Genomic DNA, 14435 nt, shown 5'->3' with positions numbered 1-14435 from the left:
GGGGTTTGGATGCTGTCGCCACTGTTTCGCCAGTGGAGCCATTGTAATGAACTGATATATGGCACCTTCCAGCAATCAATGACTCGGAATGATCTGGGTGAGTTTAACTGCTTCCTGTCATTAACCCGGCTTGAGGTGACAAACGGAGGTTGTCGATGCACGTCATTAGTGTCTTATTGTCAGATAAGAGACGAGCTCATGTGTGGCAATGAAGGAGGAAGAAAAAAACACAAAAAGCGCAGAAGTTCTACTCTTAATGTGAGTAAAGTATAGGCTTTATATATGTGGAATTTAAATTTGGCGGGAAGGTCGGCTGCATCAGCAAACCGCACATAAGCAGAGTAATCTGATTACTTTTAAGAGGCCGACAGATAGGAGCCCAAAGGCGTCGCAGGAAGCAGGTAAGACGTGCCGCGAGCGTCCCCAGCCGACCCGACCGTCTGAGCCCCACCCACCACCAGTCCACCCACTCAAAGCCCCGCACACTCACTTTTGTCTCCTTGCCGGTGGAAGCGACTCCCTCGTGCCCTCGCCCAGCCAAAGGACGGCGAAAGCCGTGGTGGGGGTGGAGGCGGGTGCGGGTCGCAGGTTCGATGCCCCGCTGTCCTCACAGAGCGTCTAGACTCCGGGCAGGTGAAGCCCCTCCAGGGCCTCCGGGCGCTGCGCACAGTGAATACTAAACAGGATGAGACTGCACTCAGGAGCGGCGCTGCGCTCCCCGCTCTCTCTCCCTGTCATGCCAAATACTATTAACTCTATAATTCTCCTGTGTCAGATGTATAGCGCCACGCTCTCTGGGCATCCATTGTCACAGCGCCCCCATCCAGATGTTCCGGTTTGTGTGGAGAGGCGCAGTACAGTACGGAGGCAGGTGATGCAAACAACGGCGGATGGGTTACCGAGTCGCTTATTCGCAGGTCTATTATATGTCCTCAGATTCCGTTTTTTTTTTTTTTTTCTTGGAAAGGATTTACTTGGGGAAAGTCAGCAAAACTCAAAATAGGCTATGTCAGACTTGTAGGTGTACGGCTTTTCCTTTTAGCCTTGACTCGAAGGAGTTCAGCGTTTCGGCAGTTTTGCAGTTTTCTGGACACTCGTTCCGGGTTTTAGAGGAGCATCAGAAGCAGAGCGCCGCTCCTGCCGGTTCGGCTCTGACTCCGGGAACGCAGACGTGCCGCCGATGTGCCCGGGAGACGATCGACGGCGTTGTCCGTCAGGTTGAAAGCCAATGGGGTCATGAGGTTCGACGACGACCCGGGAACCAGGACCCGTCTCCCTGGATGACGGGTTTCTCCTCGGGGAGACTGAGCCGGTTTGCCGCACAGAAGAAGTTCGCAGACGAGAAAACGTTACAAGAACGTTCAGCTATTAGTATTGAAGTTCACTGAAAACCTTAGCTGTCTGCTGGGAAACTGAAGATCAAGGGACGTTTTACTTTCTGCATTTCCGCTTTGTTTAACTTTATTCCGACTGTTTCGTCTCGCTCTGATGACACACAGGGGGAAATTGCTAAAAAATAAAAATAAAAAATGAAATTCGTAGTTATTAAGAAACACGTTTGCAAAGCGGCCGGTCAATTCTCTGCAGACACTGACAGAGCAGGGACCCTGCAGGCAAGAGAGGCAGCGAAATTGAATTTTGTGCAGGCGACTTGTCCAATAAAAAGGCATCGCTGTCACGCCGTAACGCAATACATTTATGGAATGCAAGCGGCCTTATCTTCTCCCTGCAGAGATATTCTCAGGCCCGTACTTCCTGAATCGGGGGAAACTGTGGCGGTTCTGTATTGATTAAAACGCGCCGCCAACTGCAAGCGCGGGGATGTTGCATTATTATTCACGAGAGCAAGACTGACGCGTTTTATGCATGTTTACTGGGCGAAAAGTAGGCCAGATTCCTGCTGACTGATGAACCCTCTCACTCTATTTTTCTTTTAAACGTCATTCAGTTTCTCTGCGGCTCGATTGGCGGCCCCTGCGCGGAGGAGCTGAGGCAGGCCGTTGTGGCATTTAATGTCGGCTGTGGCACGTGAAATTAAACGCCTTCTCAAAATGTTTCATTTGGAGGTTTAAACACGCCACTATTTAATGTGTATTGCAAATATTTCAGTCATCCAGTGTGTCAAACTTATGTTTCCCATATGTGACCTCGGTTACCACCTTAGTTATGTGTGAAGAACCTTAAGTCCTCTGGTGTTGTCTTTTTACCAGATCACACATAAGTTTGTAAAGAAAATGATCAGAGGCACTGATGCAAATTAACCACAGTTTATTTAATCACAATAATGCTAGGCATAAATAGTCAATTCATTTTTATTGTACAATATCAACCACTTTAAAATCCTAAATCTATGCTGGTCCTGGAAACCTTACCGCTGATGACCAGTTACTTTGATTAAATAAAATCAGACTTCTTGGGGGAGAAATAATAATTTAAAAAAAACAAATGTAACTGAATACACCTAGGTGTTCCCAAACAAAAACACACTCGCGCAACAAAAGAAAAACTTCCGGTGAATAACACAAAACAAGAAACTCCCCTTCCACTAGTCTCCTCAATCTAGATAAAACAGCTTGGAACCAGGGACAGCACAGGTTATCTACAAGCGAGCCTGGAGGGCTGAACAGTAAAAACTCCCAAAAGAATAAAAAGTTTAATCCATAAATAACCAAAACAAACAAACCGAAACAGTAGCAGGCCAACCTGCACACAACAGAGAATAAAATTAAACAGATATTTTAAATAACCACATAATAATGAACTGCCTTTACCTTCGCTAAAAGCTAGCAGAACTCTGTATATCCTCTCCAAGAGGAGGTTTCCTGCAATAAAATGGAGCCATCAGAAATAATTCTCAACCCAGCGCACACTTCATGTTAACCATACCTGCAGAGAAATCAGCCTGGACTCTCACCCACTCAGCGATCTACCCGCTTTTAAATATAAATACCGATTGCTTGCCTCCGTAATGAATCAGCTGCGCTAAAACAGCGTCTTCCTTATATGGGCAACCGGAAGAGTGCATAATGGACATAATGCCCCGGCTACACATAGGAGAAATTCTGTGTTTTCTGCTGCGGCACTGCGTTTTCCAGTTTTGAATGTGTTGCTATACGGATTTCCTTAATTGGCTGCTTATTTGTGCATGGATTTGCCCTGATCTAAGCTATTCCACTGCTCCAATTGGTGGAAGTCAAAGTTATTTAGGGATAACAATGTAAATGGGGCTGCATCTCAACAAATGCCGTTCAGATTTTTGGGTTTTGTGAAACCTTTTAGAAACCATTTTTCTTCAACTTCACAATCGTGGAGCACTTGCAGTTAGTTTATAGCACAAAGTCCAAATGTAACGCATTGAAATTTGCTGTGAAAGTGTGACAATGTGGAAAAAGGCCCGCGTGAATGTTGTATGACACTAATGTATTATTTATGACACGATGGGCACAACTGAATCCTTGCCATAAAAGTGTTATTTCATTGTCGTGGTATTTAGGCATAACGTCAACTCCACTTTCCCTATGGTAAAGAGATAAAGTGGCCTTTGTCAGATATCCAATATGTCTCCTTGCTTCCTGTATATTCAAAATGACACCACACACGCACGCACACACGCACGCACGCACACACACACACACACACACACACACACACACACACACACACACACACACACACACACACACACACACACACACACACACACACACACACGAGGAATTATCAGCCTAAAATAAAAGCTTTGACTTCCAACAATGGGATATACAAAACTGGAAACAAGTTAGTACATTTAAGAATTACACTTTAAATATCAACAGCGATTACAAGTATTTATTATTTGATAAGAGAGAATGACCTCTGACCTCTACATGCAAGATGGAATGTGGATGGGAAGAAAAGGCGTTTCTCTGTCTTTGAACGCTTATTTCAATATTGAACGGTAAATTATATGGCAAATTGACTTGCCATACAACAGAGCAACCCGACGGTTCAGACCTTCTGTTTGAGCCGCGCAGGCTTCCGTACTGTCCGCTGGAGTCATGGCTGCTCCCATGTGCTAGTTTGAGCAAACTGCGAAGCAAGCAACGCAGCAGAGCTGAAAGCATCAACACTGCGGGACAGAAAGGCGCTTTATAAAGCAGAGTAGAAGAAGTCCGAGAGACGGAAGTGTCGCAGGTAAATAAACAAAATGGTAGCCAAGCTGCCTGCTGAGCTCGACGAGCATCATGTATGTGAGGCGGTCCGCTTGTTTGCTTCGTTTCCTAAAACACACGCAGCATGGCTTACATGTACAGGCTCTTCGTCACTGAGTTCTGCGTAAAAACAAATAAAATAAAACACCAAACTGAATTTAAAAGCAGGTAAGAGAATATCTAGAAACGAAGGAAAATCATTTTAACTGTTTTGAGGGACAGTTTTCCGCTCAAAACGCCTGTTAAATAATATAATACACTCATTAGCAGGTGTCTTACACTGGAAATAATAAAAAGGTACTCGTAGTTTTTGAGGTTTCTGTGTGGAGTTTTATCTTTCAACGTTTTTATTTCCTGGCCTCATTCATATCTGGAACACGTACTGCCAGAATTGGCTTTCAACACAGAAATAAAGACACAAATTTATCATTTTTAGTCGTGTTAATGTCGCATAATCCTGGTTATTTCATTGTCTATATTATTTACAACCGTATTGTTTCATAAGGTGCTTATATGTCACTCATTCTCACTTGTTCATTTTCTGTTTTTATTTATAAATGTGTCTTTGTAATTATCAGGTGAGGTTCTTGAGCATCACACTGATTACTTTGTCGTCCAGCATATTTGAGAATGGGAAAAGTTTGGCGTGACTCAAATTCGTGACTAATGATTTGCGCACTTTGGTAAATACTCTCCAGATGTGTAGATCCGGGTAGTGGAAGACCTGCTGGTTTAATTGGTCCTTGATGTGGTTCTATAAAGAATTGACACACACAAGCCACACTTTTCAGATGCATTTTTTTAAAAAGTTTTTTTTTTAAAAATGCATAAATGTCCTTCCTCCTCCTTCAGATATATGCTCTAATTTGTGTAACAAATAAAATAAAATCGTCTCCATGCTGGTGCGGACGGCCCGGCTGCTCCCTCTCATCGTCTCCAGTCGGCTCCGCCCTTCCCCTTCGGATTTAGCCAGTCAGACGTGTCGCAGGAGACGGAGCTCTATGGACCCCCAGGTGTCCGCTGCTGACCCCTCATCCGGGATTAGCTCTGATTCGACGCTTGCTTCAGAGGAACCGCCCACCGTCGAGCTATTACCCGGAGAGACCGTTGTGAAGGAGGGGAAGGCGGCCATCTTGTTTCCCAACGCCAACGAGGTGTTTTACAACCCGGTCCAGGAGTTCAATAGAGATTTAACGTAAGGCAACTTCGGTGTTGGAACAAAACATGTGGATTCCAAACAAAGGGATATATGCTATTTGGTTCTGCTTTTATATCTATGTTTTTGTATCATTTTTCCAGTTGTGCCGTAATCACAGAGTTTGCTCGAGACGTGCTGGCTCAACGGGGAGTGAAGGTGCTCGTTCCTGGAGAAAAAGAGCGAGTGGTGGTCTCTCTGTCGGAGGAGACCAACGAGGCAGAGACGTCGGAGAAAAACGGTGCAGAGGAGCCCAAAGTTACAGCAAGAGTAGGGGAAAAGTGTGAGGTATGCACCGAGTTCCCACTGGAAAAAATATAAAAAGTGAGGTGGATGTTACCAGCATGCAGTAAACACATGTTTATGCTGTTGCTTTTTGTTTTAATTGTGCATATGGAGAACCAGGAATATTGATAGATGTTGACTGGAAAGGAGCTACTGCAGAAGTGATGAAGCATTAGAGGTGCAGTGTTATGTAAAATCAACTTTTTATTTGAGATTCTTTCATGTACATTTGGAAATGTACATGAACCTCCTCCGAACTGTGACTTCTGAAGTTTCAGAGTTTCCTCCCCCACTCCGCTCCTTCAGACTAGCCAACAGCAATTAGCAAACTCCTGGTGGAGCTGTGCCACCTGAGCTCATTATACGGGTTATTTTCTCAGCTCAACACTGGTTTATAGAGGAGCCCTTGTTGTGTTGACTTCCTGTAGGTGGAGTTCCAGATTTCTTAGACAGAGGCCCGATTTCAAGGTGTTAAATAGGAAGTAAAATTTCTTCTAAGTCATTTGATATATATATTGATTTGATATTTATGTACAGCCTTTTTATAACAACTGACGTTAACATGGTTACTGTACTGTGCTCTAAAATAGAGCTTTTAAACATTGAACTGGTGGAGATGCAAATGCTTCTGAAGTGAAGCATAAAGTCTGTCGCGCTGAGAGGTCTGATTTCCACAGGGAGGAGTCTTCCTATCCGGAAAAATGCACACACACACACACACACACACACACACACACACACACACACACACACACACACACACACACACACACACACACACACACACTGCTTCAAGAGTAAAACCTCTTTTATTAAAGGCTTCCATCAAGCTGCTTATATTAATCATCTACTTGGTAATTTCACACTTTGGTGGCCCCAAGTGGTAAGGAGCGGTAATTGGAGAATTTTCTGAAAGTTGAAAGCATTTACTGTACGATACTGTCGCAGTTCTCACAGGAGATGAACTAGTTGGAGTTGGTGCTTTGCTTATTGAATTGAACTCTTTGTTTGTTTTGCTTTATTCTTTGTAGTTTTGGTCTCTTTAAAGAAAAAGAAAACACTTTGAGAGTGACTTATATTTTTAGAAAAAGACCATTTATTGGCCTTAAAAACAGAACGCAGCACAGAAAGTCGGCAGCAATAAACACAAGCTGGTAAAAATGGAGCTTAAAATATTAAATTATTTTTTAAATGGTATTTAATCCTTTTAAATTAATTCATAAATTATTTTGATAAATTTTTTTTTGTTTAATATTCAAAGCCTTTTATCTTGCTTTGTCCACCATTCTTCAGTATAAAATTCCAGTAAATCATGTTTCCGGACTAAAATGACCAGTACAGATTATTGTCTGCTGTTGTAAATGTTTTTCTGTTTTTTCCAGAATGGTCTCCGCGTCCTGGAGGGCCTGGCGGCCTCCGGTTTGCGCTCGGTGCGTTTTGCCCTGGAGGTTCCTGGCCTGCAGAGCATCACCGCCAATGACTTCTCCAACAAAGCGGCGGCGCTGATCGCCCGGAATGCCCAGTACAACCGGGTCAACCACCTGCTGCAGCCCAGCTGCAGGGATGCCAGGTTACCCGGCCGCTGCGTTTATGTGTCTCGATTTCCTTCAGGTTACATTTTGTGACCTGATTCAAGCTTAGATTTGAACTACTCTCCCCCTTTCTTTTCTAATTAAATCATTCTTTCTATTTATGTCAGTTTAATTTCAAATGTGAAATGTTCCCAGCAATTTTCATTCCTGTTTTTTTTGTGTGTGTGTGTGTCCAGCATGTTAATGTATGAAATGCGAGGGAAGAAAGAGCGATACGATGTCATCGATCTGGATCCCTATGGAAGCCCGGCGGCGTTCCTGGATGCAGCCGTGCAGGCGGTCAGTGAAGGAGGTGAGTTGTTGTTTGGACCGACCGTCGTCTGCTCTGGTTCCATTTCACCAATTGCAGTTTGTAGCTAATCACCGATCTTTTAAACGCCAACGTTTTGTTTTCAACCTGAAAAGTCATTAAATTTATTGGCTGCTTTCCAGACTGTTGTGCAGATTAATTAATTAATTAAGTTAGTTAATTGTGCAATCCTATTAAATGTTGATTTTCCATAAGATCCGTTAATAAAGTATGATTTAATTTCTGTCAGATTACTGATTTTGAAGCTCTATTCAAGTATTAAATCAGATTAATCATATTCTGTTCCAAGAAGCAGTGGAAATTTTAGTTTTGTGCAGATGTAGCACAAAGCTCAATTTACTATTACAAATTTTTTACTTGTAAGCTTACATAAATAAATTCTGTTTCCTGTATCTAATAAAAACCAAACAGATACAGCTGAATCTTTTTTCAGGCATCAAATATGTTCATGGTTCATAGATTTACCTAAAGACAATGTTCCAGTTTTTTCTTGTGAAAGAGGATTATTAATTTCAAACATTTGATTCCAGCTATTTCTTAAGACCGTCACATAAAACCGGAGCTAACTGCTGGACAGTGTTTTGTTTTTAAGTGTAAATTTAAAACAATATAAGTTCTTTGTTTTAAACAAAGCAAACATTCGTCTTGATCTAAAAAAAAATAAAAATTTTTACTGCTGAAAAATGAAAACAGTCTAGCAGGATGCTGTGGAGTCAGCTGAATTGAGTTCTGTTGGAGTGTCTTGTTGATCGGTGCCGACCGTCTTCTCTCCGCCAGGCCTGCTGTGCGTGACGTGCACCGACATGGCCGTGATGGCGGGGAACAACGGGGAAACCTGCTACAGCAAATACGGCTCGGTCTCCATCAAGAGCAAATATTGCCATGAGATGGTGAGTTCACTCACACGGGAAAACGGATGCGCCGTGGTTGGGATCGCGTTGTGTAAAATCGGGTCACTTACTGTGACACTAAAAATTGTCAGAAGCTGAACCTAAAACAAAAACAAATAGTTTTTATTTTTTCAGTGACGTTTCAGATAATAAGCCTCAAATCAGAGGAGATTTTTCCATTTCTTGTAGAATTAAATTTCCAGTTTGTTTCTTTTAAACCTTAAGGTTCTGTCTTTTATTTTATTTTTCTTACTTTTTATTTTATTTATTTGATTTGAATTTGCAAGAAAACAGAAGTATTAGTTTGACTGGAAATAGAAATGCACCAATTGAGCTTTTCCTGACTGATACCAGCTTCTGGAGATCTTTAAGGTCTGACTGTTCATGTCCAAATAAAACAACACAAATACATTACACTCATTAAACCATGTCTCTAAAGTTCACAAATCATTTTTTGCCTTATTGAACTCAAAAGAAGTGCATTAAAGTACACACTGCTGATGTTTTTAAGGACGGATGAAAAGGTGGAAGTTAGTAGTTTTAATAAAAAGATTCCCGCCTGATTGATTTGATTTATCTCTAATCTACAATAAATATTAAATAGACGTGGTCGCCTCCTCTGCAGGCGCTCCGTATCGTCCTCCACAGTTTGGACCAGCGGGCCGGAGTGTACCAGCGATACATCCAGCCGCTGCTGTCCATCAGCGCCGACTTTTACATCCGGGTCTTTGTTAGAGTCTTCACAGGACAGGCTACTGTCAAGAACTCTGCCAGGTACTCTCTCTGTCCATTTGTCTCTGTCTCACACACTCAAACCTGTCAGCTGTCCAAATAAAAGCCCGGGAGATGATGGATCCTGGAACTGGGCCGCTGCAGAACCCAAATCTGGAAGGAATGACCAAAACAAAACGGGACGAGAAGAAAACTGACAAATATTACAAATAAACCAGTGTGTTATGTTTCAACGTTATTTTCTTAAAATAAGTTTCATCTTAATTTTTATATTTTTTTCCATTTAGCTTGAGCTTGATATGTTTTAGCTGATTTTATTGAGTCTTTTTATTGTTAGCCTATTTTAACATAATTGCATGGAGTTTGAGTCTTTAATTTTTTCTGTTTTGAAAAGACCAGCAAAAAACAAAACAAAACAAAACTGTGTTTTTATCGTTTTCTAGATCTCTGGAAAATTAAGCCTTCAAACTTTGTCGCTTCTCCGTTTTTTCAAAAACAAAACCAGAATTTTCAACAAAACAAATCCTCTGTATTTTCAATTTGCATCATTTATCTTTAAGTTGAAATATCTCAACTTGATTTTTTTTGTCAAACGTTTCGATTGGTTTGGTTTCACGGAGTCTTTGAGATGCATTATTATTTGTAAAAATAAATAGTATCAGAAATGCATGGTTTTATCAGAAAAAAAAACAATTCAATGCATTTTATTGTGCCTTATTTTTAACAACTAGACCTTTTGTAAATGGGTTTTGTTTTTAGCTTATGTATATTGCTGTATAAGATGAAACTTATTTTATTAGCACCAGTATTGACAAATAAGGTGATACTGAAGCTTGTCAATATGTAAAGCCACTATTAACACACATCTTATGTCCATCCAGACTGAAGAAAAGTTAATCTGACAGGAATGTAAATGAAAACCAGGCAGGAGTGACGTCCGTTTGTCTCCCCATTTTTTCCTGGCAGTAAACAGGCGTTGGTGTACAACTGCGTCGGCTGCGGCTCCTTCCACATGCAGAGACTGGGTAGAAGAATAAGCAGCGGCAAGCAGTAAGAGAAAGACACACGATAAAAACTGAAACTGCAGTTTCAGAAATGCGTTCTCTCTCTACGGGCTGCAGGGAAAAACTGGCATCATTCTGTTCTTGTCGTTCTGGTCCGGTTGGCTTTGACACATCATCTGGGCAGAACCTTTTTGTTTTTGCATGGTGTCTGAGAAATATGAAGTGTTTGTGTGTGGTGGTGGAAGAAACCAATGAAGACTTCCCGAGAGTCCTTGTGAAGTATGCAATGTCCTTGTTCTCAAAACGACAAACCTCTCTGTTCTTTCTAAGGTTGTATCGGCTTTTTAATGTGGAATACCTAAACTAGGATCTTCATTGCACTTCCTAACCCGTCTGTTGCATCCTAATACATATTTTTGACATTTTAAGACTGTTTCCCTCCTATGTAAGTGATGAAGTTGAATAGTGTGCTTGCAGCATGAAGTATTCTGCTGCCACTGGGCCGCCGGTCGGACCAGAGTGCGAGCACTGCGGACAGAGACAACAGGTAGCACATAGACGTCAACACTCAAACAATAATAATAATAATGATGATAATACAGACATCAGACCTCAACAAAGTGGTTTTGCTCTTTCTTTTGTGAGCGCGAAGCTCGAAAAGCGCCCTGGGCGTTTGAACAGTCTTTTGGTTCTGTCTCGTAGCTGGGCGGTCCCTTCTGGGCCGAAGCCATCCACGACAAGGACTTCGTCCAGAAGGTTTTGGAGGCCGTGTCGGGGAACCCGTCCAGATTCGGAACGTCCAAACGTATCCGGGGCATGCTCAGCATGGTTACCGAGGTAACCCCTGGCCCGGTGGGGGTGCGGTGGGGGTGCAGTGTGGCTGCGGCGGTGCAGGTTGGGGGTCGTAGATGATGAACGTTTTCTCTGTTCGTCTCAGGAGTTGGAAGATATTCCTCTCTACTACACAGTGGACAGTCTGAGCAGCACAATACACTGTAACACTCCGCCGTTGCTCCAGTTTAGGTAGGACACAACGTTTTTATATCTCTGGAGTTTGTTTTTAGAAAAAAAAAAAAAAAGCTGTGCATAATTAATTATGATTTACAAAAAATATCCTAAAACAAATGTGGACATTTTTAGGAGTCTGGAATGTTTGTGTGCATTTTTAAAAAGTCTTAAATTCATGGATCTTGAATGAAGATGTTAAATTCATAAAAATGTCAGGTCTGACATTTTGGCTTGGCAGGAATATTTAGTCTTGTATACATATCTGGAAAAAATGTAGAGACCACTGCAAAGTGATCAGTTTCTTTGATTTTACTCTTTATAGGTGTATGTATGAGTAAAATGAATATTGTTCTTTTATTCTATGAACTACTGACAGCATAGCTCCGAAATTCTAAGCAAATATTTATTATTTATTTGCAGGAAATGAGAAATGATCGAAATAACGAAAAAGACGCAGAGCGCTGTGAAAAATGATAAACACATTTAAGATGTGAGTTTAATCTTATTTGAGTTGCCTGTGAAAAGTAATTAGTTTCATCATGTGGTCAATGAACAGAGGGAAAGGTTTGGGTATTAACACACTAAACTAGGAAACAAACATGACTAAATCTGAACAGTGTGGATGGTTAAACGGATGTCGCGTCTCGGACGGACGGACCGGGTCTGCTCTCCCGCAGGTCGGCTCTCCTCCACGCGGGCCACCGGGTTTCTCTCTCTCACGCCTGTAAAAACGCGGTTAAGACGGACGCTCCTCCCGGAGTCATCTGGGACGTCATGAGATGTTGGGTAGATGCTTCACAAAACACGTTTTCAGTCATTACATCCCAACAGAAATCCATATTCAAGAATCACACCATGGTGGGTTTTTTTTCCCCCTCCCCGTTTAGGAGAAAACGAATCCTGTAAAGAGGGAGAAATTGTCTCAGACCAGTCCTGCGTTCAAGATCCTCTCCACTGAACCCAGGTGAGACGAGACCCGATGTTTTACCAGGAGGTCCAGTGGATCGGCTCACGTCGGGACTTTTCTTTGGAAAATGTTTCCTTCTGTTGTGAAAATAATTTGTGTGTATTTTTATGACCTCCGTGTGTTTAGCCTGGAAGCCTGCTTCACCGTGAGAGAGGATGCAAACCCTCAGTCTCGTAGAAGCCACCTGACCCGGTTCCAGGAGAACCCTCAGGCCTTCTGGGGGCCCAAAGCTCGAGCCAAAGCAGGGTGGGTCACACAAACTCACCCATTCACACACACACATCTCAAGGTTTGTTTTTTTCTCCCAATAACTCAATTTAGAAAGTTAAAATCATTGAGCTTATTCATCTCTTTTTGGTGCACTTTTTTCTTCCACTAGACTTTCCATAAGTATATCCTTGGAAATGGTGCTCTGCCATGTCTGCGGTCTTCCCTATGATTTTGTAGCTCTTACTAATTTCTACTATTTACATATTTTTAAGTAAATATCCTATTTTTTTGAATTTCTGGCTTTGGCTTTTGTTTAGTTATTCGCCATAATCTTCAAAAATAATAGAAATAGAAATAAACACATGAAATACGTCAGTGGGTAATGAGTCTACATAATAGATTAAACATTCTAATTACGTTACAAAAAAATACTTTACAATAATATTCTAATCTATTTAATAAATCTAAAATGATTATGGCTTACACATCTGCTTGTTGGAGACTGAAGGTTAAAAAAAAAAGTTTTTCAGTTTGTGAAAAGAGACGAGTTCATCTTCGTTTGGTTACCTTGGTGACAATTAGATCGTAGTCCCACAACCAACCCTGTTAATTAATAAATCTGAAAGTATTTCTGTGCAGAAATAGGCGAACAATTCAGTTTAGTCATGCAGTCGTCATTTCTTCCAATCTGATTCCTCCAGTAGAACATGGCCGACCACTGGAGTTTATCGCGCTGATTGTTTCCGTCTGTTCCAGGGGCAGCATCTCTACTGACCTGCAGGACAAGAGGAAGAAGTTCCAGAACAAGAGGAAGAACCCGATCACTGACCCTTCGCAGCTCAAGAGCATCCCCTGCAAGAAGTTCAAGCAGGTCAGATCCGCCTCAGAGGAACCGCGACCCGCTCCTATCCGTTCTGATCTCGCTTTGCTTCCCTCTTGTCCAGGGAACGTGTGCGTACGGAGACAGCTGCTGCTACTCCCACCAGTCGGGGCCAACGTGTGATGAGAAGACTGAATGATTGCTAGCTATTTGTTTTCATTCTGATGAGTTTTATTTTTATTTTTAGATGAAATGGTGGAGTCTGGATACTCTGCAGTTAGTTTTGGACTGCTGAACAGAATGAAAAGAGTCTCTTTGGTTTTGCGCCAATAAAACATTTATTCTATTTAAATGAAGTTATTGCTTTGTCTTTGAATTACTTGGGGTGTACCGATGGCAATTTTCTGACCTACTATTGATTATTAAAAGAGCCAAATTTCAGATTCTGAACTTTTTCATTTTTTTTTTTTTGTCAGAAAGTCCTGAATATTGGAACAGTGGGGCAAATTTTGATCATCAGATCTTTGTGAGGATCGGTTTCACATGTAAATACCGGCTGGCCGGCTGGCGATCAGGCAAAATAACGGAGCTTATCGGTTCTGTAAACAGGTTTATAATTACTGGTACATCACGCCCCGGTGGATCCAGCAGCATAAAAACTCTAGAATTAAATTATAGGTGGCAATAAGATGCAAATGAGCAGATTTTTATTACAAAGTGTGCATCAGAGTTCCTTATTCTTCTTTATATACTGTATATAGCTAAATGATCCATCCAGCCATTTTCTTTCACTCTTACCCCATTGCGGTTGGGAGGGCTACTGGTTTGTCAACGGCCGAGAGGCGGGGTCACCCTGGACAGGTCGTCAGTCCAGCACAGATATCTAAATGATATAATTCTTTAAAAATCTGTATCTTTGCATGAAATGTTTTTTTAACTAAGATGTTCCTCTCAGGTTTTAGTCCAAAGCATTGAATGATTTGTATGACTGACAGAACCCACGGACAAACGCTGCTTGTCCCTCTAAACTGGTGGTTGGGACCTCGGGCAGTCGTTCATCCAGCGGCCCGTCGTGTTTTTGAGTGTAAAAAAATATTTAATGTTGACAGGAAATTTGAAAATATCACTTGACCATCTTGTGTAATTGAAAGATTAAAAAATTAATACTTGACACCAACTATAAAGCCTTAAAAAATCTACTTCACAAACCATTAAAAAAAAAAAAGCTTAAA

The 14435-nt window shown here is 41.7% G+C and overlaps 1 protein-coding gene across 3 annotated transcripts; it reads left to right on the top strand.

The window, feature by feature from the left end:
- The first annotated feature begins 29 nt into the window (after window positions 1–29).
- trmt1 (tRNA methyltransferase 1) lies at window positions 30–13559 on the top strand. 3 transcript variants are annotated; one of them, XM_055041588.1, is made up of 16 exons: window positions 30–97; window positions 5043–5385; window positions 5490–5673; window positions 7053–7240; window positions 7439–7554; window positions 8350–8462; window positions 9088–9236; window positions 10161–10244; window positions 10676–10745; window positions 10901–11035; window positions 11136–11221; window positions 11884–11992; window positions 12094–12170; window positions 12300–12419; window positions 13140–13254; window positions 13328–13559. In XM_055041588.1, the coding sequence occupies exons 2-16, from the start codon at window positions 5087–5089 to the stop codon at window positions 13400–13402; spliced, it is 1920 nt and encodes a 639-aa protein (XP_054897563.1). In that variant the 5' UTR covers window positions 30–97; window positions 5043–5086; the 3' UTR covers window positions 13403–13559. The 3 variants fall into 3 exon arrangements, with proteins under 3 accessions (XP_054897563.1, XP_054897564.1, XP_054897561.1); XM_055041589.1 differs by lacking the exon at window positions 30–97 and adding an exon at window positions 4005–4173 and having other exon boundaries at window positions 5131–5385; XM_055041586.1 differs by lacking the exon at window positions 30–97 and adding an exon at window positions 4005–4173.
- Window positions 13560–14435: the final 876 nt, after the last annotated feature.

Source organism: Poeciliopsis prolifica, unplaced genomic scaffold, assembly GCF_027474105.1.
Source record: "Poeciliopsis prolifica strain line A6 unplaced genomic scaffold, Auburn_PproV2 SCAFFOLD016, whole genome shotgun sequence".
Classification (NCBI taxonomy): Eukaryota; Metazoa; Chordata; class Actinopteri; order Cyprinodontiformes; family Poeciliidae; genus Poeciliopsis; species Poeciliopsis prolifica.
This window is presented reverse-complemented; position numbering and strand designations above follow the sequence as displayed.